The 25,589-nt window shown below is 48.6% G+C and overlaps 1 protein-coding gene across 2 annotated transcripts in view; it reads left to right on the top strand.

Annotated features, from left to right (window-relative positions):
- The first annotated feature begins 4,866 nt into the window (after positions 1-4,866).
- The window catches only part of MTIF3 (mitochondrial translational initiation factor 3), a 35,050-nt gene continuing 14,327 nt past the window's right edge, over positions 4,867-25,589 (top strand). The window contains exons 1-3 of one of the 2 annotated variants that reach the window (XM_040340488.1): positions 4,878-4,955; positions 11,153-11,233; positions 23,597-24,081. In XM_040340488.1, coding sequence (XP_040196422.1) covers positions 23,598-24,081 — 484 coding nt within the window. In that variant the 5' untranslated portion in view covers positions 4,878-4,955; positions 11,153-11,233; position 23,597. Of the gene's footprint in view, positions 4,956-11,152; positions 11,234-23,596; positions 24,082-25,589 lie in introns of both variants that reach the window. The other variant, XM_040340487.1, reaches the window with a different exon arrangement.

A 25,589-nucleotide genomic window follows, 5' to 3' on the forward strand; every position in this document is an offset into this window, starting at 1 on the left:
TGGCTAACATGGAGGGGAGTTTACAGGCAGAAAAAAATGAGAGCTCAAAAAAGCTCAAAAGCCTATAGGAGCAGTTTCTTTGAGCTGCAGTGTGCATAAGCCCTTAGTGCCCGAAAACACACGAAAGAGCATGTACAAAGCTCAAAGAAGCTCGAAAACACAGAAAACGAAATAGGAAAAAATCAGCTGAGGGGATGGTTTGTGAAAAAACACTTATGCTCAAAAAAAGCTCAAAGAAACTCAATTAAAAAAAAGGAAAAGAGCTAAAAAAAAAAAAGTACAAGCTTCTTGAAGCTGAAATAAAAGATCAAATGCCTGTAAAAGCAGCTTTTTTTTTTTTTTTGAGCTGCAGTGTACTTGAATTTTGTCAGTTGTTCAAGTAAAGTTACACCGTGTGAGGCGGTGACCCAAATTAAAGTGCCCAGCGTAGCCCACCCCGGGATGAACCCCATCCTCCGTGCTGAGCTGCGTCTGCATCCATCAAAGAAGAGCTGTGTGCAGGCAGCCCATAGATGTCGATGCGGATGCAGCGGCTGCATGGACAGTCACATGTCAAAATTTGATACATGGATAACAGCGGGTGCACAGATCCAAAATCAGACCCTGTGTGATCAGATCCGTGCAGCCTCTGTGCCAGTATCCACTTCTATGGACTACCTGCGCTCAGCTCTGAGGTGGATGCAGGCAGCTCAGCATGGAAGACAGGACTCATGTCTCCTCATTTCTCATGCCAGTGTGGGGTGTTTGGCACCAGGAAGTGGGGGAGACCCTAGCAGTGGCGTCACTAGGGTTGGTGTCACCCGGTGCGGTAAAACATGGTGTCACCCCCCTCTGTCTAGGCTGCCCAGCACCAAGCAGGCAGCGCACGGGAACGGGGCGCACCCCAAACCAGCCCCTGTAAATGATAGTATAGGGCAGTATAGTGACAGGTTAGGGTAGTATAGAGTGGTATAGTGGCAGGTTGGTGTCGTGGGGTGGTATTGGACAGGTTAAGGTGGTATAGGGCATGTTGGGGTGATATAGGGTAGTTGTGGGTGGTATAGGGCAAGTTAGGGTGGCATAGGGCAAGTTATGGTAGCATATGGCAGATTGGGGTGGTACAGAGCAAGTTAGGGTGGCACAGGGCAAGTTGGGGTGGCATGGGAAAGTTTGGGGTGGTACAGGGCAGGCTGGGGTGGTACAGGGCAGGCTGGGGTGGCACAGGGCTGTTTGGGGGGGTACAGGGCAGGCTGGGGTGGTACAGGGCAGGCTGGGTGAGAGAGGTCAGGCTGAGAGAGAGAGAGAAAGATGGGGCTGAGAGAGAGAGGTGGAGCTGAGAGAGAGAGAGAGGTGGGGCTGAGAGAGAGAAGTGGGGCTGAGAGAGAGAGGTGGGGCTGAGAGAGAGAGAGAAGGGTGAGGCTGAGAGAGAGAGGTGAGGCTGAGAGAGAGAGGTGAAGCTGAGAGAGATATGAGGCTGAGAGAGATATGAGGCTGAGAGAGATATGAGAGAGAGAGAGGTGAGGCTGAGAGAGAGGGTAGTGGACAGAGGGGGCTGAGAGAGAGAGGTGAGGCTGAGAGAGATATGAGGCTGAGAGAGAGAGAGAGAGAGAGAGAGAGGTGTGGATGAGAGAGAGAGAGAGAGAGAGAGGGGGGCTGAGAGAAGGGGCTTAGAGAGAGGTGGGGCTGAGAGAGAGGGTAGTGGACAGAGAGGGGGCTGAGAGAAAGAGGAGCTCAGAGAGAGAGGGTAGTGGACAGAGAAAGGGGCTGACAGAGAGAGGAGCTCAGAGAGAGAGGGTAGTGGACAGAGAGAGGGGCTGAGAGAGAGAGGTGGGGCTGAGAGAGAGAGGTGGGGCTGAGAGAGAGGGTAGTGGACAGAGAGGGGGCTGAGAGAGAGAGGGTAGTGGACAGAGAGGGGGCTGAGAAAAAGAGGAGCTCAGAGAGAGAGGGTAGCGGACAGAGAAAGGGGCTGACAGAGAGAGGAGCTCAGAGAGAGAGGGTAGTGGACAGAGAGAGGGGCTGAGAGAGAGAGGTGGGGCTGAGAGAGAGGGTAGTGGACAGAGAGAGGGGCTGAGAGAGGAGCTCAGAGAGAGAGTGTAGTGGACAGAGAGAGGTGGACAGAGAGAGGGGATGAGAGAGGTGGGGCTGAGAGAAAGAGGGAGAGAGCGGTGGGGCTGAGAGAGAGTGGTGGGGCTGAGAGAATGAGAGAGAGGGTGGGGATGAGAGAGAGAGAGGGTGTGGGGATGAGAGAGAGAGGTGAGGCTGAGAGAGAGGTGAGGCTGAGAGAGAGGTGAGGCTGAGAGAGAGGTGAGGCTGAGAGAGAAAGGTGAGGCTGAGAGAGAGAGAGGTGAGGCTGAGAGAGAGAAAGAGAGAGAGAGGTGAGGCAGAGAGAGAGAGAGAGGGATGAGGCAGAGAGAGAAAGAGAGAGAGAGGTGAGGCTGAGAGAGAGAGAGAGAGTAGTGGATAGAGAGAGGGCTGAGAGAGAGAGGGGCTCAGAGAGAGGGTAGCGGACAGAGAGGGGGCTGAGTGAGAGGGGCGCAGAGAGAGAGGATAGTGGACAGAGAGGGGGGCTGAGTGAGAGAGGTTGGGCTGAGAGAGGGGCTGAGAGAAAGGGTAGTGGTCAGAAGGTGGATCTGAGAGAGAGGGGGGCTGAGAAAGATGTGGGGCTGAGAGAGAGGGTGGTGGACAGAGAGGGGGCTGAGAGAGAGAGGTGGGGCTGAGAGAGAGGGTAGTGGACAGAGAGTGGGGCTGAGAGAGAGAGTGGGGGGCTCAGAGAGAGGGTAGTGGACAGGGAGGTGGATCTGAGAGAGAGGGGGGCTGAGAGAGATGTGGGGCTGAGAGAGAGGGTGGTGGACAGAGAGGGGGCTGAGAGAGAGAGGGGGCTGAGATAGATGTGGGGCTGGGAGAAAGGGTAGTGGTCAGAAAGTGGATCTGAGAGAGATGTGGGGCTGAGAGAGAGAGAGGTGGGGGCTAGGAGAGAGGACGGCTGAGAGAGAGAGGACGGCTGAGAGAGAGAGGACGGCTGAGAGAGAGAGGATGGCTGAGAGAGAGAGGACGGCTGAGAGAGAGAGGATGGCTGAGAGAGAGAGGACGGCAGAGAGAGAACAGATGAGAGAGAGAGGACGGCTGAGAGAGAGAGGATGGCTGAGAGAGAGAGGACGGCAGAGAGAGAACAGATGAGAGAGAGAGAACGGCTGAGAGAGAGAGAACGGCTGAGAGAGAGAGGACGGCTGAGAGAGAGAGGACGGCTGAGAGAGAGAGGACGGCAGAGAGAGAACAGATGAGAGAGAGAGAACGGCTGAGAGAGAGAGAACGGCTGAGAGAGAGAGAACGGCTGAGAGAGAGAGGACGGCTGAGAGAGAGAGGACGGCTGAGAGAGAGAGGACGGCTGAGAGAGAGAGGACGGCTGAGAGAGTGAGAGGACGGTATCTGAAGATAGGTCTGTGTCCATGTATGATGCCAAGTACCTTCTTGGGAGGTGCTCTGCTGCTTCTTACAGTAGCTCCCTGGCATCACATTAGTGTCACTGGTCTGACTCTGGCTGCACAAGGGGTTGGTGCAGTAGCTACAATAATAGCCCCCAGCATAGATGGTCAGTGGCATTAGGCTATTTTAAATCCTGCAGCATGAAGGGGCTTATTAACCCTGGACACTAATTCAGCACAAGGGGGTTATTTAACACTGCCATTGATCATTAATGCAGTGGTGGCCAGTGTTAATTTACCCTTTTGTGCTTTATTAGTGGTCAGTGTTATTTAACCACTTTGTATTAGAGCATGAATGGGTTAATTAACACTGGCCACTAATGCAGCACAAAGGGCTTAATTAACTGCTACTGGTTACTAATGCATTTGAGATCAATGGTAGTGTTCAATAACACCTCATACTGAATTAGAGGCCAGTGTCAGTACATTAACCCCTTCATGCTACACATTACTAGCTAATGGCAGTGTTAGTTCATTGAAACCCACTGACAAAACCCACCACAGTTCTCAAGACAGTAACCAGTCCAGTCAGTGCACTGAGAAAGTGCTGAGTCACTGCAACATTACAAATACATTCTGCTCTGTATGTCACTGCTCACTTACCTAATAACAGCAACATGCAGCTCCCTCGCGGTGCCTCTCTTCCTGTCCCAGCCTCTGAATGACATCATGACAGAGGCGGGGACTAGAAATGATCTGTCCAGTGGAGTTTACTCCTGATAGAGAAGTGTAATAGATGTCTACTAGTGCCGAGTGTAGGAGGCACACAGGGAGCTTTCTTGCACTCGGCACCCCACTGCAGCTCTGCAAGTGCTCTTCGGGGTCTGACTTCAGCAGTGATTTGTGTACATGATGTTAAACTGCCATCGGGCAGACATAAGCCGGCACTGCCCGCACACTCATCTCTTCACGTCCCTCCTGTCCTGCTCTTGGTGTCACCCTCTGGTGGGTGCTAGGGGGGTGCTTTTTTTCTTAAAAAAATTTTTTTTTAGCTGACATGCCCAGCAGTGCTGGGCATGTCAGCTAAAAAAAAAAAAAAAAAAAAAAAAAAAAAAAAATTTAAAGAAAAAAAAAAAAAAAACGGGAGGGTGTCACCCCTCTAGCGGGTGTCACCCGGTGCGGGCCGCACCCCCCTAGCAACGCCTCTGGACCCTAGTATGGGGACACAGTGTCTAACTTTTCCTCGTCCTGATTAAACTCTAAAAAGTTTTATTTGCATATCAGTGCAGTGCGCAGGTATGTAATTGAATTCTTCATCAAGCCTGGTACATACTAGTTTTTTTTCCATTCCAAGTTTTATTTGCACAGAAGAGGGGAGATAGGTGACACGTGCATTGTATGTGGATGTGCAGTTGTACATCTCCTTTGAGCTGGGAGTCTATAGCGGTCATGTGACAGCTGATCACGTGGGCGGTGGCAGGGGGCGTGTTTTTCGGTTGCTAATCCTGAGGTCATCACGGTGCTGTGATTGGTTCCTCCCCGGCTGCTGCGGATGTAAGTTCCAGTGTGTAGATGGACCGCTCTCTCTGCCGTCACTTCTGTAGGAGAGGCCGGGGATTCAGTGGGGCCTACTGTTTATATATGTCTGAGGCGATCTAATGATCGTGTCTCCTCAATGAGAAGCGGTTATCCATGGCATTGTAGCTTGTTTACATACTCTTATTTCCGGCTTTCAGTACAAATGTGAGCAGTGTATACACAGGGTGAGGGGCAGGGCTCTCCTCTCTCACCGTGGTCATAGAAGAAAGCTTCTGCTCCACCCATAAGAAGGAGCATGGTGACCTTGTGTGAGCAGACTGTCATTGTGTGGCTATTGTGTATGTCAGCCTGCTGGATGGGTCAGATTGTGCAGGATATCCATTCACCATTCTGCTGAGGGCAGGGGTGACACCTTTCTTAAAAATGGAATGAGTTCCACCCAAGAGTAGAAGCTCTGCTTATGTCCCCCCCCCCCCCATGCCACATTTGGCACTTTTTGGGAGGGAGTGGGTACTTGTTTTTGACAGGTACCTATCCCCACTTCTGAGAGATCTCACCAAAGTTTGCCCCTCCTTTCCTCGTCGCCAGCCATTCAGAAAGCACAGCACGCTTTGCGCAGTAGGGAATCGGCTGTGGAGCCAAAAGGCTTCACTGCTTATTTCCCTTACCACAAATGGCGGCCGCATCACCCGAGAGCTGATGGAAACATTGGCTGGGGTGCCGACATCGCTGGATTCCCGGACAGGTAAGTGTCCTAATATTAAAAGTCAGCAGCTACAGTATGAGTAGCTGCTGACTTTCAGAACTCTGCTTTCAGTCTTCTTGTCCTTTAGCCCCCATTCACACCTAGGCGTTTTGTCGCGTGTAGTGTGACGCCGCAGCAGCCCCGAGACGCCAGAGGGATGAAAACACATGCACCTCTATGGAGATGGTTCACATCTCCACGCCGAACGCCTGAAAAAAAGTCCCGGACCTTTTTTTCAGGCGGCTTTCGGCGTTCGGCATAGGAGATGTGAACCATCTCCATAGAGGGGGTGAAGGCTGCGTTCACAATCGCGGCGTTTTGTCGCCGCAAATCGCGGTACAAAATGCTGCTATTTGTCGCCAGCAATTCGCGGGACAAAACGCCGTGATTTTGTACGCCGAAGTGTGAATGCAGCCTTACAGCCAAGGAAGCTGCCACCTTAATCGCTGTTTGATCTGCAATTGTCATGGTGCTGCACATGTGATCAGTTGTGACACCAGCCATTTGATGGCTTGACAGTTCGTTTGAGAGCACAAGCAACTGTGACCGTTCTAAAATACAACATTCCTTGAATGTAACTGTTTTTTGGAAACCTGTAAATTAGGGTTGTCCCGATACCACTTTTTTAAGACCGAGTACAAGTACCGATACTCTCAAGTACTCGCCAATACCGATACTTATTTTTAATCTCATGTGACAGCGGCACATGTGTCGGTATGTTTTTTTTTTATTTTTTTATCTTTAACAATTTGTTTTATTTATAATGAAGGGGGGGGGGGGTGGACCGTGTCAGTGTGTTTTTTATTTTTTTATTTTCTACAATTTTTTTTATTCTTTTTTTTATTTATGTTTTCAGCCCTGTTGGGGGGCTTTGGTGAGATATCAGGGGTCTTAACATACGTCTGACATCTTCCCTTTGAGACAGGGATAGGGGCACAGATTCCCCTGTCCCTTTCTCGGCAGCCTCCGCTGCGCTGAAAATGAATCGAGTGAAGACAGCGTCTTCTCTTCATTCATAAACTGAAACATTTGTAAACACAGGTTACAATGTTTCAGTTATGTGAATGGACAGAGTCAGTGATCACTGACTCTGTCCATTCGAAGCAGTAAGGAGCTGGATTTACCGAATCCTACCCGCTCTCCATCCTGACATTTCCAGGGGGTGGAGGAGGAGCACGGAAGGGGAGAGAAACACGGCGGGATACACTGGATACACGGTGGCTTTCAGCTGCTTTAAAATCAGTGGTGATCGGTGCTTGTAACATCCCCACGCACTGATCACCGCCAACAGTACAAGTAACGGGTGAAGCATCGGGAGCATTTGCCCTCATACAAGTACTCGGCAAATGCTTGGTATCGGTTTCGCTTTTAATGCATTTTTGTGCTTTCTGCAATACCGTTGTTGCAATACCGTTGTTGGGTTCTGTCAGCCAATGAAATCTTGAGTACACTTGGGGTTGGTATGGGAGGGGCTGCTTACCATGTGCTGGAAATGCACGTTTTCGTGCGCTGTCATTGCCATCGGTAGGATGTACAACACGAATTGAAGCACTTTTCACCCGCACCTTGTTTACATATCAGTGCAGGTATGTAATTGAATTCTCCATTAAGCCTGGTACATACTAGTTTTTTTTTTTCATTCACACCCCCCCCCCCCCAAAAAAAAATAAGTGACCGCTGTTCTTCTAATCCAAGGTTATTGATCTCCCCCCAATCAGTGCTCTTAAACATTGGCTAAGGGCTCTGAGCGGAAGCCTATTGGCTGCTGGTTTTTCAGCATTCTCATTGGCTGGCTTCTGTCAGACCAGCGCCCATACACAAGGGCCGAATGTCTACTAGGCAATAAAAAGGAACTGATGTCTGCTCACATAATTTGTTATAAAAACATCTTTGCCATTCTGAAGCTTCCCTCTAACCATTTTGTGTGTGTGTGTGTATGTATGTATGTATGTGTATATATATATATATATATATATATATATATATATATATATATATACACATATATATATACACACACACACACACACACTGGGATTCTGTAGTTGCCAAATATCCAAATATCCTCCACTGAGTCTGGCTGCAGTCATTTTAACTGTGGGCAGCTGAAGCTGTTCACTTCCTGGATTTACACAGAGGCACACCTCCAGCTCTGCAGCTTTCATTGGCCCTCATGACTCGTACCCCCTACATTCCTGGCAAACTCTCACGAGAGAGCTGTGCATGATGTCATAAGCCTAGGCTAATGACCAGACCGGAAACAGGAAAAGGGCTGTAGAAGGTATTTACTGGCAGAAAAAGAAATGTTTTACTATCCAAAGTTAAAACAAGAGCAGAAGATTTAATAGCTGGAAAGTTGAAAAAATTACTGAAGGTTCGCTTTAAAGTGGTATTAAACCCAAAAGCAAACCTTTATTATCTTGCAGCTTACCAATTCTTAGATGTAATAGCTGCATTCGTTTTCTTTTTTGGGCTTCACGCACACAGAGCATTTTTTTTCCTCCCCGGACACTTTTGCTTCAGTGGAGGGAAATGCAGCTTAAAATACGCACTTGCATGCCCATTCATGTGTTTGGTATTAATGCATTCTGATGGCCAGAATTTTAATTTATCCTGACTGTTGCAATACATTAAATTGGTTCTAAAGGCTGAAGTTTTTTTTTTTTACCTTCATGCATTCTGTGCATGAAGGTTAAAAATCTTCAGTGTGCAGCTTCCCCTCTCAGCCCCCTGATGCTTACCTAAACCCAATCTCAATCCATCGATGCTCAGGAGAGCAGCGGCTCTCCCGGGTCTCTGCCTCCTCAATGGCTGAAACGTAGTCATTGGCTCCCACCAGGGCTGGACTGGGACAGAAATTTGGCCCTGGAATTCATCCAGACTGTCCCACCTTGACAGGTCTCTCCCATGGCGGCCAGACAACTCCCGCAACCACCCCCCCCCCCCCGGCCACCCAAGCCCCCTCTCCCCCTTCACTAGCCACTAGCCGTTCTATTTATTAGAGTAGAACGGCTGGTACTAGTACTCTTATAGGCAGTACCAGTGGGGGAAGCTAGACATTATTTCACCCGGGGCAAAAAATCGGTTCCGTGCCCCCCCTTATGGGACAAGATTAGGCAGAAGTGAGAAACTCCCAGGCCGTAGCTGTTGAGTCAGCTGTCTGTCCCCTCCCCCATGCTCCTCTGTCGCCCCCCCTGGTCCTTTGCTCCCCCAGGTGAGCGCTGCGGGGAGGGATAGGAGGTGAGTGCTGCGGGAAAGGAGAGACAGAGGAGCGGAGGGGGGCAGCGGTCCGCTGTCACTGAAGCCGGCCCATTGAGCCATCGGCCCACCGGGAAACTCCCTGTAGTCCCAATAGCCAGTCCATCCCTGGCTCCCACTGCTGTCAGTCACAGCTGATAAGGAGGGAGTGGGGGCAAGTTGAACCACGCCTTCTGTTTCTTATGGACGCAGAGAGCCGGCTCGGGAGCAAGCACACACAAGTTCCTCCATAGAGAAGAGGAGGATTGGGGCTGCCCTGTGCAAAACCACTGCACAGAGCATGTAAGAATAAGATGTTTGTTTAAAAAAGTTTTACAAACACTTTAACATGCAAACACTCTTAGAGCCAGCTCACACAGGGGCGACTTGGGATCCGACTTAAAGTCGCCCGACATGTCAAATTACATTGAAGTGAATGAGAGCTGTCTTATTGTACACTACTGACGGCGCTCCTACTTCAGAAAAGGTTCCTGTACTACTTCAGTCTGACTTCTAGGCGACTTGTACACATTGATTTCAATGGAAGTCGGATCCCCTGTCTTAAGTGAAGAAACTTTCCAGGAAGTAAAAATAGTTTTCTCTGCAAACCCCTCCCTCCCACAGAGCTGATTACTCTTTGATTGGCCACTGGCAAAGTCCCCTTCCTGGAGACGACCTCAAGTCGCACTGAGGTCGCCTTGCAAAGTCGCGCACAAAGTCGTGTTGCCCCTGTGTGAATCGGCTCTTAAACGCATCTAGTGTTAAAGTGTTTGTACCCAAAAAATAAAAATTATCCTGTTCCTTTAACTAGGGTTGTCCCGATACCGATACTAGTATCGGTATCGGGACCGATTCCAAGTATTTGCGGGAGTACTTGTACTCCCGAAAATACCCCCGATACCGAAATAGAATACTCGCCGTCACGCCGCATCCTGCCGCCGTTACGCCGCATCCCCGCTATCGCCGTCTGGGTAATACAGGCGGGGAACATTACAGCTTTGAATAGCTGTAATGATTCGCGCCGCGTATAGACACTCCCCCTTGCTCGGGTGAACTGTCCAATCCCGAAAGCTGTAATGTTCCCCGCGCGTATTAACCAGTCGGCGGCAGCGGGGATGCAGGTAAGGGGGACATGGCTGGATATAGGGGGGGAGACATGGCTGGATATAGGGGGGGAGACATGGCTGGATATAGGGGGGGGAGACATGGCTGGATATAGGGGGGGAGACATGGCTGGATATAGGGGGGGGAGACATGGCTGGATGAGGGGGGAGACATGACTGGATGAGGGGGGAGACATGGCTGGATAATGGGGGGACATGGCTGGATGGGGGGACATGGCTGCATATGGGGGGGGACATGGGTGCATCTGTGGGGGGACATGGCTGCATTTGGGGACACATTTAAAAAAAAGTATCGGTATTGGCGAGTACTTGAAAAAAAGTATCGGTACTTGTACTCGGTCCTAAAAAAGTGGTATCGGGACAACCCTAGTTTTAACCATGGTTTTTATTAGAATTTTGTGTTTTACATGCAAATGATAGTTTTGATACAACAAAATGATCAGATGTAATAAACTTTGTAAAGAGAATGTAAGGTACAATGTGTCATTTGGTTTATAAAGTCTTAAATAGAAGTAGGAATAGCAATAGTTAAAGTGGTTGTAAAAGCTAAAGGTTTTTTTTTTTACCTTAATGCATTTTTTGCATTGAGTTAAAATACCTTTTTAGCTGCCCCCCAGAACCCCCTAAATACTTACCTGAGCCAGATTATTGGTCCAGCGCTGTGCATCTCCCCCCCCCCCCCCAATGAGCTGTGTGAGAGCAACGAGCACCATTGGCTTCTGTCAGTCCAATCAAATGGCGGAGGGTGGGGCCAGGCCTCACAATGCATGTCAATAGACACATATAGTGCGGCTCTGGATAGAGCCGGAATGAGTACCCACCCTCCCTAGCAAGCAGCTAGTAGGACCCACTGCTGTCAAATTCTGTGACAAGAGAGTAGGAAGAGGGGCTGAGCCGCCCTGTCAATAGACACAGACAGGGCAGCTCGGGAGTGAGCCTACAGGATGGCCCTAATAGGGCACTCGCCAAACAGGAGGAGCTAGGAGTGCTAGGGGGGCTGCTATGTTTAAAACCATTGCACAGAGTAGGTAAGTATAACGTGTGTTTTATTTTATTTTTAAAAAAAATTGGAGGTTTAATATCACTTTAAATAACTGTTATTACAGGACAAGGTAGCGGGCTAAAGAGGTTGGGAAGGAGCCGGTAGGAGGCAGTACGTTATGGCACGCCCCTGACAGTCAGTGAAGGTAAGCTTGGGCATTAGCCCAAAAACCTTAGCACTGTCGCTTTTTCTGGACAACATGTTCTAATTGTAAACGCAAAGAAAAATATACTCGGGGTCATGTTAAAGTGTTGTATGGGTTCGATTAGGGTTGTCCCGATACCGATACTAGTATCGGTATCGGGACCGATACTGAGCATTTGCGCGAGTACTTGTACTCGCGCAAATGCTCCCGATGCCAGATCCGGAGAGCGGGCTGAGAGGGGGTGGCTATCAGGCGGAGGGCTGACTGAAAGGGCCGGAGAGCGGGCTGAGAGCCGGAGAGCGGGCTGAGAGGGGGTGGCTATCAGGCGGAGGGCTGACTGAAAGGGCCGGAGAGCGGGCTGAGAGGGGGTGGCTATCAGGCAGAAGGCAGACTGAAAGGGCCGGAGAGCGGGCTGAGAGGGGGTGGCTATCAGGCAGAGGGCAGACTGAAAGGGCCGGAGAGCGGGCTGAGAGGGGGTGGCTATCAGGCAGAGGGCAGACTGAAAGGGCCGGAGAGCGGGCTGAGAGGGGGTGGCTATCAGGCAGAAGGCAGACTGAAAGGGCCGGAGAGCGGGCTGAGAGGGGGTGGCTATCAGGCAGAGGGCAGACTGAAAGGGCCGGAGAGCGGGCTGAGAGGGGGTGGCTATCAGGCAGAGGGCAGACTGAAAGGGCCGGAGAGCGGGCTGAGAGGGGGTGGCTATCAGGCGGAGGGCTGACTGAAAGGGCCGGAGAGCGGGCTGAGAGGGGGTGGCTATCAGGCAGAAGGCAGACTGAAAGGGCCGGAGAGCGGGCTGAGAGGGGGTGGCTATCAGGCGGAGGGCAGACTGAAAGGGCCGGAGAGCGGGCTGAGAGGGGGTGGCTATCAGGCAGAGGGCAGACTGAAAGGGCCGGAGAGCGGGCTGAGAGGGGGTGGCTATCAGGCGGAGGGCTGACTGAAAGGGCCGGAGAGCGGGCTGAGAGGGGGTGGCTATCAGGCAGAAGGCAGACTGAAAGGGCCGGAGAGCGGGCTGAGAGGGGGTGGCTATCAGGCAGAGGGCAGACTGAAAGGGCCGGAGAGCGGGCTGAGAGGGGGTGGCTATCAGGCAGACTGAAAGGGCCGGAGTGCGGCGGCTAGCAGGCGGACTGAGTGGGCGGAGAGGGGGCGGCGAGCAGGCGGAGAGCGGACTGAGGAGGCGGAGAGCAGAGCAGTCCTCCGGTATGTAAAACAGGCTACTACATACCACTAATGGAGGAGAGCTGCTTCTGCTGCTGCTGCCGCCGTCTAGTTCATCAGCGCTCGGGGGAACATACATACCAGCTTTCATTTGAATAGCTGTGTGTTCCCCCTCGCACGTCGTCATAAATAGCCCCTCCCCCTTGTCCGGGGACTTTGATAGACAGATAACCCGTCCCAGGATTGGACAGGTGATCTGTCTGTCAAAGTGCCTGGACAAGGGGGAGGGGCTATTTATAACGCGCGGCGGGGAACACACAGCTATTCAAATGAAAGCTGGTATGTATGTTCCCCCGAGCGCTGATGAATTAGACGCAGAGGCTACAGCAGTGACCAGCAGCAGGTCAGCTTTAATCATATATAAATATAATAGGCCTAACTTTATCTATGGGAACAGGACAAAGTGTGCTAGTGATATAATATAATGTTTACATTGCACACCATTCTTCCACTTTTGTTTCCACTTTTATTTTTCTTTCAAACAATGCAGCAGTGTGCTGCAATCAGCAGCTCCAAAAACGGATAGCCAGGGACAAGCTGTGCTTTGGGAAACCCCCAAAGCAAAAACTTAAAATTACCACCCATAAAACAAAAGGGGGGGGGGGGGGCGGCTATTTTCTTGCAGTTAATCAGTGTGCCATAACCAGGGCAGGACTTAGGGTGGTGGGGGCCCCTGGGCTTGAGTGTTGAAGGGGCCCCCTGGAGCCGAGAATTGGGGGGGATCGAAGTTGTTGAGCGGGGGGGGCGAATTAAAGTTGTTGAGCGGGGGGGGGGGGATTTTGCAGGTTGTTGAGGGGGGGAGTGCCTCTCACCTGTGCCAACAGCCGGGGCCACAGACTGTCATTAGCCCGGCTCTCGGCTATCTTCCCTTCAGCAGCCACAGTCCTCCACACACCACTCCGGTTCCTCCTGCTTCCGTGCTGCCTCCTCTTGCAGTGCGGGAAAATTAACCCTTTTGCGGGACTGCGGGAAGAAGCCGTCTGTGCGGGAAAGTCCCACAGAATCCGTGCGTGTTGGGAGGTATGCGCAGGGCCGCCATCAGGAATTTTGGGGCCCCTTGCACAGCTTAAGGCATGGGCCCCCTGAAGCAGAGAACCTAGGGGGGTGGGGGTGCTGCCGCCTGAAATTGAGAAGCGTGGGGGCTGCCGCAAATTGAGAAGCGGGGGGGCCTTTACAAAAAAAAGAAGAAATAAAGAAGAAAACAAATATATATAAATATATGTAGCCATCCAGGGCCCTGGGGACCTCTGGGCCTTTTAATAAAAAGAAAAAATAAACCTCTGGGCCCTTTAATAATAAAAAAAAAAACATTTATAAAAAATACATAAAAAAAAGGGAGGTTGCCAAACCTCTGGGCCTTTTAATAAAAAATAAAAAAATAAACAAAAATAAAAAAACATTTATAAAAAAAATAAAAAAGGGGGGGTTGCCACATGGGGCCCTGGGGACCTCTGAGTCCTTTAATAAAAAAAAAATATATATATATATATATATAAAAAAAAATGTAATTTTTTTTATAAAAAAATAAAAAAGGTGGGTTGCCATCCGGGGGCCCTGGAGACCCCTGGGCCCTTTAATAATAATAATAAAATATATATATATATATATATATATATATATATATATATATATATATATATATATATATATATATATATATATATATATATATATATATATATAAATAATATTATATATATAAAAATAAAAAATATATAAAAAAAAACATTTTTTTACAAAAAATAAATTAAAACAAAGGGGGGTTGCCGTCCGGGGCCCTGGGGGCCTCCGGGCCCCTGGGGACCTCCGGACCCCTAAAAAAAAAAAAAAAAAAAAAAAAAAATTTTTTTTTTTTTTTTTTTTTTTAAAGGGGGCCCCCTATTGGGTGGGGCCCCTGGGCTTGAGCCCAGTCAAGGCCAATGGTAAGTCCGGCCCTGGCCATAACTCATCCATCAAGGTTCATTGGGCAAATGATTTTCACAGCAGATGCAGTGTCAGTCAGAATCGTTCATGCCCTGTAAGACCAGAGCCTGACTAAGCTGTCATTCGCTGGGGAATGCAGGCCCAGCAGCTTTCCTATTTAGTGCCCTGCAGGTGCTGTGCATTTGGGGACATACAGCTGCATTTGTGGACCAATGGATACATTTTTAAAAAAGTATCGGTATTCGGTATCGGCGAGTACATGAAAAAAAGTATCGGTACTTGTACTCGGTCCTAAAAAAGTGGTATCGGGACAACCCTAGGTTCGATTATTATATATTTTTTTTATTATTATTAAAAACATATCATACTTGCCTCCACTGTGCAGTTCGTTTTGCACAAAGTAGCCCCAATCCTCCTGGTAATTGAGGCTGCGGCTTTGCAGCCTCAATTACCGGCCGTCGCGGGCCCGCCGCGAACGTGCGATGGGGGAGGTGGGGGCGCACAGAGGCACAGATCCTGGCGCCATCTGGTGGTGGCCGTTGGCATTACAAGTAAAACAGCAGTTCTAATGTTTTTTTTTTTTTTTTTTTACTGTTTTCACCGCCATCTACTTCCCTCTAATTAGAACCACCAAACATTATGTATATTTTTTTATTCTAACACCCTAGAGCAGGGGTCTCCAAACTTTTTACTTCGAGGGCCACATTCTATATTTTACACATATTCGCGGGCCGGAAAAAAAAAAAAAATTTATAAATAAATCCACAGTAGAAGAAGAATAGAATAGAATTTGACTTACTGCTGACAGCAAGATTGAATGGTGCTCCTCTATTCTTTGCTGGCACCTAAACGCTGGAGCATCATGCAGCGGGGCTAAACTTCCAGCGTGCATGAGGCTTTACATCCGTGTCACCATCATCTGTGTCACCATCAGTCTCTCCATTCATCTGTGTCACCATCATCTGTGTCCCCATCCATCTGTGTCCCCATCAGTCTCTCCATTCATCTGTGTCCTCATCTGTGTCCCCATTCATCTGTGTCCCCATCAGTCTCCCCATCCAACTGTGTCACCATCATCTGTGTCCCCATCAGTCTCCCCATTCATCTGTGTCCCCATCAGTCTCCCCACCCAACTGTGTCACCATCATCTGTGTCCCCATCAGTGTCCCCATCTGTGTCCCCATTCATCTGTGTCCCCATCAGTCTCCCCATCCAACTGTGTCACCATCATCTGTGTCCCCATCAGTCTCCCCATCCAACTGTGTCACCATCATCTGTGTCCCCATCAGTCTCCCCATTCATCTGTGTCCCCATCAGTCTCCCCACCCAACTGTGTCACCATCATCTGTGTCCCCATCAGTGTCCCCATCTGTGTCCCCATTCATCTGTGTCCCCATCAGTCTCCCCATCCAACTGTGTCACCATCATCTGTGTCCCCATCAGTCTCCCCATTCATCTGTGTCCCCATCAGTCTCCCCATCCAACTGTGTCACCATCATCTGTGTCCCCATCAGTCTCCCCATTCATCTGTGTCCCCATCAGTCTCCCCATTCATCTGTGTCCCCATCAGTCTCCCCATTCATCTGTGTCCCCATCAGTCTCCCCATCCAACTGTGTCACCATCATCTGTGTCCCCATCAGTCTCCCCATTCATCTGTGTCCCCATCAGTCTCCCCATCCATCAGTCTCCCCATTCATCTGTGTCCCCATCAGTCTCCCATTCATCTGTGTCCCCATCAGTCTCCCCATTCATCTGTGTCCCCATCATTTTCCCCATCCATCTGTGTCCCCATCCATCTGTGTCCCCATCCATCTGTGTCCCCATTCATCTGTGTCCCCATCCACCTGTGTCCCCATCAGTTTCCCCATCCACCTGTGTCCCCATTCATCTGTGTCCCCATCAGTCTTTCCATTCATCTGTGTCCCCATACATCTGTGTCCCCATCAGTCTTCCCATTCATCTGTGTCCCCATTCATCTGTGTCCCCATCCACCTGTGTCCCCATCAGTTTCCCCATTCATCTGTGTCCCCATCAGTCTTCCCATTCATCTGTGTCCCCATCAGTCTTCCCATTCATCTGTGTCCCCATTCATCTGTGTCCCCATTTATCTGTGTCCCCATTTATCTGTGTCCCCATTCATATGTGTCCCCATCAGTCTTCCCATTCATCTGTGTCCCCATTCATCTGTGTCCCCATTCATCTGTGTCCCCATCAGTCTCCGCATTCATCTGTGTCCCCATCATCTGTGTCCCCATTCATCTGTGTCCCCATTCATCTGTGTCCCCATCAGTCTTCCCATTCATCTGTGTCCCCATTCATCTGTGTCCCCATCCACCTGTGTCCCCATCAGTTTCCCCATTCATCTGTGTCCCCATCAGTCTTCCCATTCATCTGTGTCCCCATCAGTCTTCCCATTCATCTGTGTCCCCATTTATCTGTGTCCCCATTTATCTGTGTCCCCATTCATCTGTGTCCCCATTCATCTGTGTCCCCATTCATCTGTGTCCCCATCAGTCTCCGCATTCATCTGTGTCCCCATCATCTGTGTCCCCATCATCTGTGTCCCCATCATCTGTGTCCCCATTCATCTGTGTCCCCATTCATCTGTGTCCCCATCAGTCTCCGCATTCATCTGTGTCCCCATCATCTGTGTCCCCATCATCTGTGTCCCCATCATCTGTGTCCCCATCATCTGTGTCCCCATTCATCTGTGTCCCCATTCATCTGTGTCCCCATTCATCTGTGTCCCCATCATCTGTGTCCCCATCCATCTGTGTCCCCATCCATCTGTGTCCCCATCATCTGTGTCCCCATTCATCTGTGTCCCCATCAGTCTCCCCATTCATCTGTGTCCCCATCAGTCTCCCCATTCATCTGTGTCCCCATCAGTCTCCCCATCCAACTGTGTCACCATCATCTGTGTCCCCATCAGTCTCCCCATTCATCTGTGTCCCCATCAGTCTCCCCATCCATCAGTCTCCCCATTCATCTGTGTCCCCATCAGTCTCCCATTCATCTGTGTCCCCATCAGTCTCCCCATTCATCTGTGTCCCCATCATTTTCCCCATCCATCTGTGTCCCCATCCATCAGTTTCCCCATCCATCTGTGTCCCCATCCATCAGTTTCCCCATCCATCTGTGTCCCCATTCATCTGTGTCCCCATCCACCTGTGTCCCCATCAGTTTCCCCATCCACCTGTGTCCCCATTCATCTGTGTCCCCATCAGTCTTTCCATTCATCTGTGTCCCCATACATCTGTGTCCCCATCAGTCTTCCCATTCATCTGTGTCCCCATCCACCTGTGTCCCCATTCATCTGTGTCCCCATCAGTCTTCCCATTCATCTGTGTCCCCATCAGTCTTCCCATTCATCTGTGTCCCCATTTATCTGTGTCCCCATTCATCTGTGTCCCCATTCATCTGTGTCCCCATTCATATGTGTCCCCATTCATATGTGTCCCCATCAGTCTTCCCATTCATCTGTGTCCCCATTCATCTGTGTCCCCATTCATCTGTGTCCCCATCAGTCTCCGCATTCATCTGTGTCCCCATCATCTGTGTCCCCATTCATCTGTGTCCCCATTCATCTGTGTCCCCATCAGTCTTCCCATTCATATGTGTCCCCATTCATCTGTGTCCCCATCCACCTGTGTCCCCATCAGTTTCCCCATTCATCTGTGTCCCCATCAGTCTTCCCATTCATCTGTGTCCCCATTCATCTGTGTCCCCATTCATCTGTGTCCCCATTCATCTGTGTCCCCATTCATCTGTGTCCCCATTCATCTGTGTCCCCATCAGTCTCCGCATTCATCTGTGTCCCCATCATCTGTGTCCCCATCATCTGTGTCCCCATCATCTGTGTCCCCATTCATCTGTGTCCCCATCATCTGTGTCCCCATCATCTGTGTCCCCATCCATCTGTGTCCCCATCCATCTGTGTCCCCATTCATCTGTGTCCCCATCAGTCTCCGCATTCATCTGTTTCCCCATCAGTATCCCCAAAAATTGGTGTCCCCATTAGAGCCCCCCCATCATTTATCCGAGTCTCCCTGCACATTTGTGTCCCCATCACAGCCCACCCCCGCCTGCATATTTGTGTCACCATTAGAGCCATCAGCCCCCCTCCTCACATGTTTGTGTCCCCATAAGAGCCACCAGCACCCCCACATTTGTGTCCCCATCAAACCCCACAGATATTTGTGTCCCCATCAGAGTCATCACCCCCCCCCCCCACATTTATGTCCCCATCTGAGTCATCACCCCCCCCCCCCCATATTTATGTCCCATCAGTCATCAGCCCCCCCCCCACATGTATGTCCCCATCAGAGTCATCACCCCCCCCACATTTGTGTCCCCATCAGAGTCATCAGCCCCCCAACATTTGTGCCCCCATCAGTCTACAACCCCCCCTCCACGTGTGTCCCCAGCAGAGTCATCAGTCCCCCAAAATTTGTGTCCCCATCAGTATGAAAAACCCCCTCCACGTGTGTCCCCATCAGAGTCATCAGCCCCCAGATGTTTGTGCCCCATCAGCGCCATTCAACCCACCCCCACACAAGTGTATCAGCCCCCCTCCTTGCATGTGTCCAGCGCGTCTCCACTCTCCATCACTGGCTGTGCACTGCAGACCTGCTGCATCTCCCGACTCCCGCCCCGCTGGTATTACACACTCGTTACTGGTTAACAGCGAGGCGGGAGGCGGGAGCAGGGAGGCGGCAACAGGTCTGCCCTAAACACCTCATTGGCTGCTGGGATGCCGTGGTCCCAGCCAGCAGCCAACACACACAGTGAGACGCCGGGAGGGATTGCGGGACCTGCGCTGCATATTGCCTGGGGCGAATATGCAGCGCAGGTTCCACAACTAACAGGGGAACTAAGGATTCACGCTGCGGGCCGGAATAAATGGCCTGGCGGGCCGGATGTGGCCCGCGGGCCGTAGTTTGGAGACCCCTGCCCTAGAGAATAAAATGGCGATCGTTGCAATACTTTCTGTCACACCGTATTTGCGCAGCGATCTTGCAAGCGCACTTTTTTGGGGAAAAAATACTCTTTTTTTTAAATAAAAAAATAAGACAACAGTAAAGTTATCCCAATTTTTTTTATATATTGTGAAAGATAATGTTACACTGAGTAAATTGATACCCAACATGTCACGCTTCAAAATTGCGTCCGCTCGTGGAATGCCGACAAACTTTTACCCTTTAAAACCTCCATAGGCGATGTTTAAAAAATTATGCAAGTTGCATGTTCTGAGTTACAGACGAGGTCTAGAGCTAGAATTATTGCTCTCGCGCTAACAATCGCGGCAATACCTCACATGTGTGGTTTGAATACCGTTTACATATGCGGGCCCTACTCACGTATGTGTTCGCTTCTGCGCGTGAGCTCGTCGGGACGGGGCGTGTTTTCTGGCTCCTAACTTTTTTAGCTGGCTCCTAGATTCCAAGCAAATTTGTCAAACCCTGCCCCCGCGAATGCCTGCTCTGGACCACCAGGTAAGCCACCCTGGACCACCAGGGATATGCCAATTGGTGCCAATCAGCAATGCCTGACAGTGCCATCAGTTATGCCCATCAGTGTCGCCTATGAGTACCTATCAATGCCTTATCAGTGCCCATCAGTAAAGGTGAAAACCTTACTTATTCACTAAATTTTATAACAGTAAAAAATAAAACTTTATTATTTATTTATTTTTTTCTTAACTGTTTTTATTTGTTTAGCAAAAAATAAAAACCGCAGAGGTGATCAAATACCACCAAAAGAAATCTCTATTTGTGGGAACAAAATGATAAAAAAAAATGTGGGTACAGTGTAGCATGACCGTGCAATTGTCATTTAAAAAATGACAGTGCTGAAAATTGGCCTGGGCAGGAAGTGCCCAGTATTGAAGTTATGAGGCAGGTCCACCCGATAACATCCCTGGGGGGTGTCCCCCCCCCCCCCCCAACATGCCCCCGGTGGTGATGTCACAAAAGGGCGGGGTCACCTGGTAGCGACATGGGTTGGCCCTATTCCCTAGTTATTTAACCACTTGCTTACTGGGCCCAGGTGAAATTTCAGCTTCCGGCACTGCGTCGCTTTAACTGACAATTGCGCGGTCGTGCGACGTGGCTCCCAAACAAAGTTGACGTCCTTTTTTCCCCACAAGTAGAGCTTTCTTTTGGTGGTATTTGATCGCCTGTGCGGTTTTTATTTTTTGCGCTATAAACAAAAAAGAGCGACAATTTTGAAAAAAAATACAATATTTTTTACTTGTTGCTATTATAAATATCCCAATTAAAAAAAAAAACACTTTTTTTTCTCAGTTTAGGACAATACGTATTCTTCTACATATTTTTGGTAATAAAAAATAAAAATCGCAATAAGCGCAAAAGTTATAGCGCCTACAAAATAGGGGTCAGAATTATTTTTTATTTTATTTTTTTACTAGAAATGGCAGCGATCTGCGATTTTTTTTTTTTTTTATTGGGACTGCGACGTTATGGCGGACACGTCGGACACTTTTGACACATTTTTGGCGCCATTCACATTTATACTGCGATCAGTGCTATAAATATGCACTAATTACTGTATGAATGTGACTGGCATTGAAGGGGTTAACACTAGGGGGTGAGGAAGGGGTTAAATGTAGGGCTGCAACTAACGATTATTTTCATAATCGATTAGTTGGCCGATTATTTTTTCGATTAATCGGATAATAACCTAAAAAAAACATTACATGCGTTTCTGCAGCTTCTCCATTGAAGTATATTGAACCAAAAAAAAAATAGCACTGTTTTGCGTTAAAAAGTCCTTGCCCTTTACAAATACGAAGCAGCTGAAAAAAAATCATCGATGTGAACGTGTCCCATAGGAAAACATGTAAATGAACTGTAGTGTTTTCTGCAGAAAGCACCAAAAACAGAGGTGTGACCCAGGCCTGAGATGTTTAGTAACATAATAGGGTTAAAAAAAACAAAAATAAGTACAAAAAGAGCAAATAATCGCTACTGTAAGAGGTTCATTTTTTTTACTGTGGGACAGTGAGAGTAATATTTACAGTAGCGATTTGCTTTCTTGTACTATAAAGGGCTAATTTTAGTTTTTTTAACCCCATTATGTTACTGGCCGATTAATCGATTATGAAAATTGTAATCGATTAATTTCATAATCGATTAGTTGTTTCGGCCCTAGTTAAATGTATTCCCTGCATAGTGTTCTAACTGTAGGTGGAGGGGGGGGGGGTGACTGGGGGGGTGACCGATCTATGTCCCTATGTACAAGAGACACAGATCGGTCTCCTCTCCAGAGACAGGACGCTGTCTCTGTGTAAAACGGCAATGAGAGATGATCTCATATGTTTACATATGAGATCATCTCTCATTGGCCGCACAGATCGCATCGCAAACGGCCACTCTGATTGGCCGTTCGCGGCGATCTGTAATTGGCTGTGTCCAAGGGACACGGCCAACACAGTTTCACCGCTGCGCGCTCTGGAGCGTGCGGGGAACGCCCAAAGGGGCGGACGTCAATTGATGTCCAGTTGGATGTTCAGGTCCGCGCTGTAGTCGTCATTCGGCTATAGCGCGGACCTCAATAAGTTAAAGGGGTTGTAAAGGTTTGTTTTTTGTTTTCTAAATAGGTTCCTTTAAGCTAGTGCATTGTTGGTTCACTAATCTTTTCCTTCAATTTCCCTTCTAAATGTTTTTTTTCTTTGTCTGGGTTTCTTACTTCCTGTTCCTCCTCAGTAAGGTGTTCAGTAAGCTGTTCTAAATGACTTTCCACCGCTCGGATGATGGTGGAAAGCTTACTGAGGAGAAACAGGAAGTGAGAAATTCAAACAAAGAAAGAAAACATTTAGAAGGGAAATCAAAGGAAAAGGTAAGTGAACCAACAATGCACTAGCTTAAAGGAACCTATTTAGAGAATAAAAGACGAACCTTTACAACCCCTTTAAAACCACATGGGCAGAAGATTTAATAGATGAAAAGTTGAAAAAATGACTGAAAGTCTGCATTATCAACCAGTTATTCATTGGTTGTTAAGGACGCCGGCGGCCTCCACTTCCAAATGAAAAATAAAGACGCTCGGCATCGGCACTTATCAGCGCTGTCAGCTTTTTTTTCTGCCAAAGCGCTGCTGCTACAGAAGGGATTGATTGTGTTTTTTTTGTTTTTTTTCTGCCATTAAACGCTACTAAAAGCCTTTGGGCCAGATCCACAAAGTGCGGCGCTTCTCTCCGTCCGGCGTAGTGTATCTCAGATACACTACGCCGCCGTAACTTTTTTTTTGTATCCTCAACGATTTCCCGCCGTAAGTTACGGCGGCGTAGTGTAACTTAGGCGGCGTAAGGGCGCGCAATTCAAATGTATGTGATGGGGGCGTGTTTTATGTTAATACGTCGTGACCCGACGTAAATGACGTTTTTTTTTAACGGCGCATGCGCCGTCCGTGGGGGTATCCCAGTGCGCATGCTCGAAATTAAACCAGGACAAGCCAATGCTTACGACGGTGATGTCATTCTACGCAAAGCCCTATTCGCGAACGAATTACGCAAACGACGTAACATTTTCAAAATTCGACGCGGGAACGACGGCCATACTTAACCTAGGATACGCCTCATATAGCAGGGGTAACTATACGCCGGAAAAAGCCGAACGCAAACGACGTAAAAAAATGCGCCGGACGTACATTCGTGGATCGCCGTATCTAGCTAATTTGCATTCTCGACGCGGAATTCGACGGAAACGCCACCTAGCGGCCAGTGTAAATATGCACCTACGATCCGACGGCGTACTAAGACGTAAGCCTGTCGGATCAAGCCCAGATTCCGTCGTATCTTGTTTTGTGGATACAAAACAGAGATACGACGGGGGAACTTTGAAATTATCCATAGATACGCCGGCGTAATTCGTTTTGAGGATCTGGCCCTTTGTGTGCATGAACACTTAGTATAACATGCAGGGGAGTTCAGAAGCAAAGGCCTAAAACTTGCTTACTGATATTACAAACCATAGGTGTCTATTTATCAATGGGGGTTTTTTTTTCCCCAAGAATCGCACAACTTTCACCCATGTGTAAAGTATAGATAGACTCTATAGATTCCTGTAGGACCTTCCTGGTAAAATATCTACTTATGTAATCATCCCCTTTCTGTGTATTCAGCTTTGCTAAGGTTTGGAAGGACTCAAAAATGTCATTGGAATGATCAAAATCCAATATGTTTAATTAATAATATTTTTCCATAGGATGTCACTGTGTAGGATTCACTTGAAGAAACTTGTTTGTCAAGCTGCAAATCAAGGACTATATTCCTTTGAGAGACACCTTGGATTTTATAGCCAGTGGTTTAAGGTACGGAGTCCTCGACCATGGAACCCTGTGGCATGTGTGCAGACAGGAGAGCTGGTGGCTGGAATAAGATTGCACTGCACTGCTGAGCCCAAAGCACAGCCCATTCGAAAGAAAAAAGAAAACCCCAATGCTAAAAAGGTTATCGGAAATGTGGGACGGTTAATCCCTTATAACTATATTCAAATGATAAGTGAAAATGGAGAAGACATGGGAAAGATGAGCAGATGGAAGGCGATAAAAATCATGGAAGAACGGGACCTCAAACTGGTGGTGTTTAGGGAAGATGCAGATCCTCCGATGTACAGGCTGATGACCGGCAAACAGATCTTTGAAGAACAGACCAAGTTGCGGGAGAAGCAGAAACTCTCCTCTGGCCCCAGTGAGTATTCTACAATTAAATCCACATTTACAAATTAACATTTGCAGACTAAATTTGAAGTGTATATAAACCAAAACTTTATATTTCTTTTACATTTTTATGGCGTTGGTAAGGGTTAAAGGTAGGGTTGTCCCGATACCACTTTTTTAGGACCGAGTACAAGTACCGATACTTTTTTTCATGTACTCGCCGATACAGATTACCGATACTTTTTTTTAAATGTGTCCCCCAAATGCAGCCTTATCCACAAATGCAGCCATGTCCCCAAAGAGAGAGCCAAGAACCCCCCCCCCCCCCTGCCGCTGCCGCCTAGTTGATCAGCGCAGGGAACATTACAGCTTTCATTTGAATAGCTGTGTGTTCCCCGCCGCGCCTCGTCATATATAGCCCCTCCCCCTTGTCTGGGCACTTTGATAGACAGATCACCCATCCAATCAACTGTTTTGCTTTCTCTTTGGGGACTAGACAGTGGCAGCAGCTCTCTCCGCCCCCTCTCCACCCGCTCTCCGCCCCCTCTCCCCGATCTCCGGAAAAAAAAGTATCGGTGAAGCATCGGGAGCATTTGCGCGAGTACAAGTACTTGCACAAATGCTCAGTATCGGTCCCGATACCGATACTAGTATCGGTATCGGGACAACCCTAGTTTAAAGGATAAGGTCACATTTTGGAAATAAATTCCAATTTTTTCCAGTTAAATGTGCGTTTACATTTTTTTTTTGGGGGCTCGTTCACACCATAGAAACGCAGTCTGGATGTATTCCAGATGCTTTTTTGCATGTGCGTTTTTAATGCGTTTTTTGAAGCATTCCAGTGCAATTTTTCTCCCCCGTTTTTTTTACTTACCCTTAAATAAGGCCATGTGTGTTCCTGTGCGCTTATGGTACTTTTAGGTGCGTTCCAGTGCAGGAAAAATGCAACATGTTCTACTTTTTTTTACTGGAACTGCAAGCACTGGTGTGAACTATGCCATTGGAAACCATATAACATACTTTCCATGCGTTTTTGATGCAGAACAAAAAGCGCACTGGACTGCATGTGGTGGGAACTGGCCCTCAGGAGCCTGCAGAGCATTGTACGGTGTAATGCCAGACTCCTACAGTTTCTCAGGCTAGCTGTCTGCCCATACCACCGATACGGGCAGCCAGTTACTTGAGAGTAGGAAGATTAGTGGACTATGAAAGCACTCACCAGAGCCCTCGCAGTTCATTGAAAAACTACAAGCCGCCAGCGGCAATGGTTGATGGTACTGGTATTAATTCGGAGGAAATTGTGAATGAATGGAGTGACCATGTGGCCACACTGTTTTCAAGTTACGGCAGTGGGTGCAGGGAAAAGGTCCCCCACCTGGTGTCACGTGGGGGGGTTGCATGCTGATCATGTTACACCCTAAATACGGTGAAGAAATTCGCCTCTGACAGTCACTGGAACCGGTGTCTCTATTGTCTGATGTGAAGGAAATCTCAGACATTTGTCTGGTGATAATTCCAAAATTTTCATTTTTTTTCTCA

The sequence above is a fragment of the Rana temporaria genome, chromosome 2, assembly GCF_905171775.1.
Source record: "Rana temporaria chromosome 2, aRanTem1.1, whole genome shotgun sequence".
Lineage (NCBI taxonomy): Eukaryota > Metazoa > Chordata > Amphibia > Anura > Ranidae > Rana > Rana temporaria.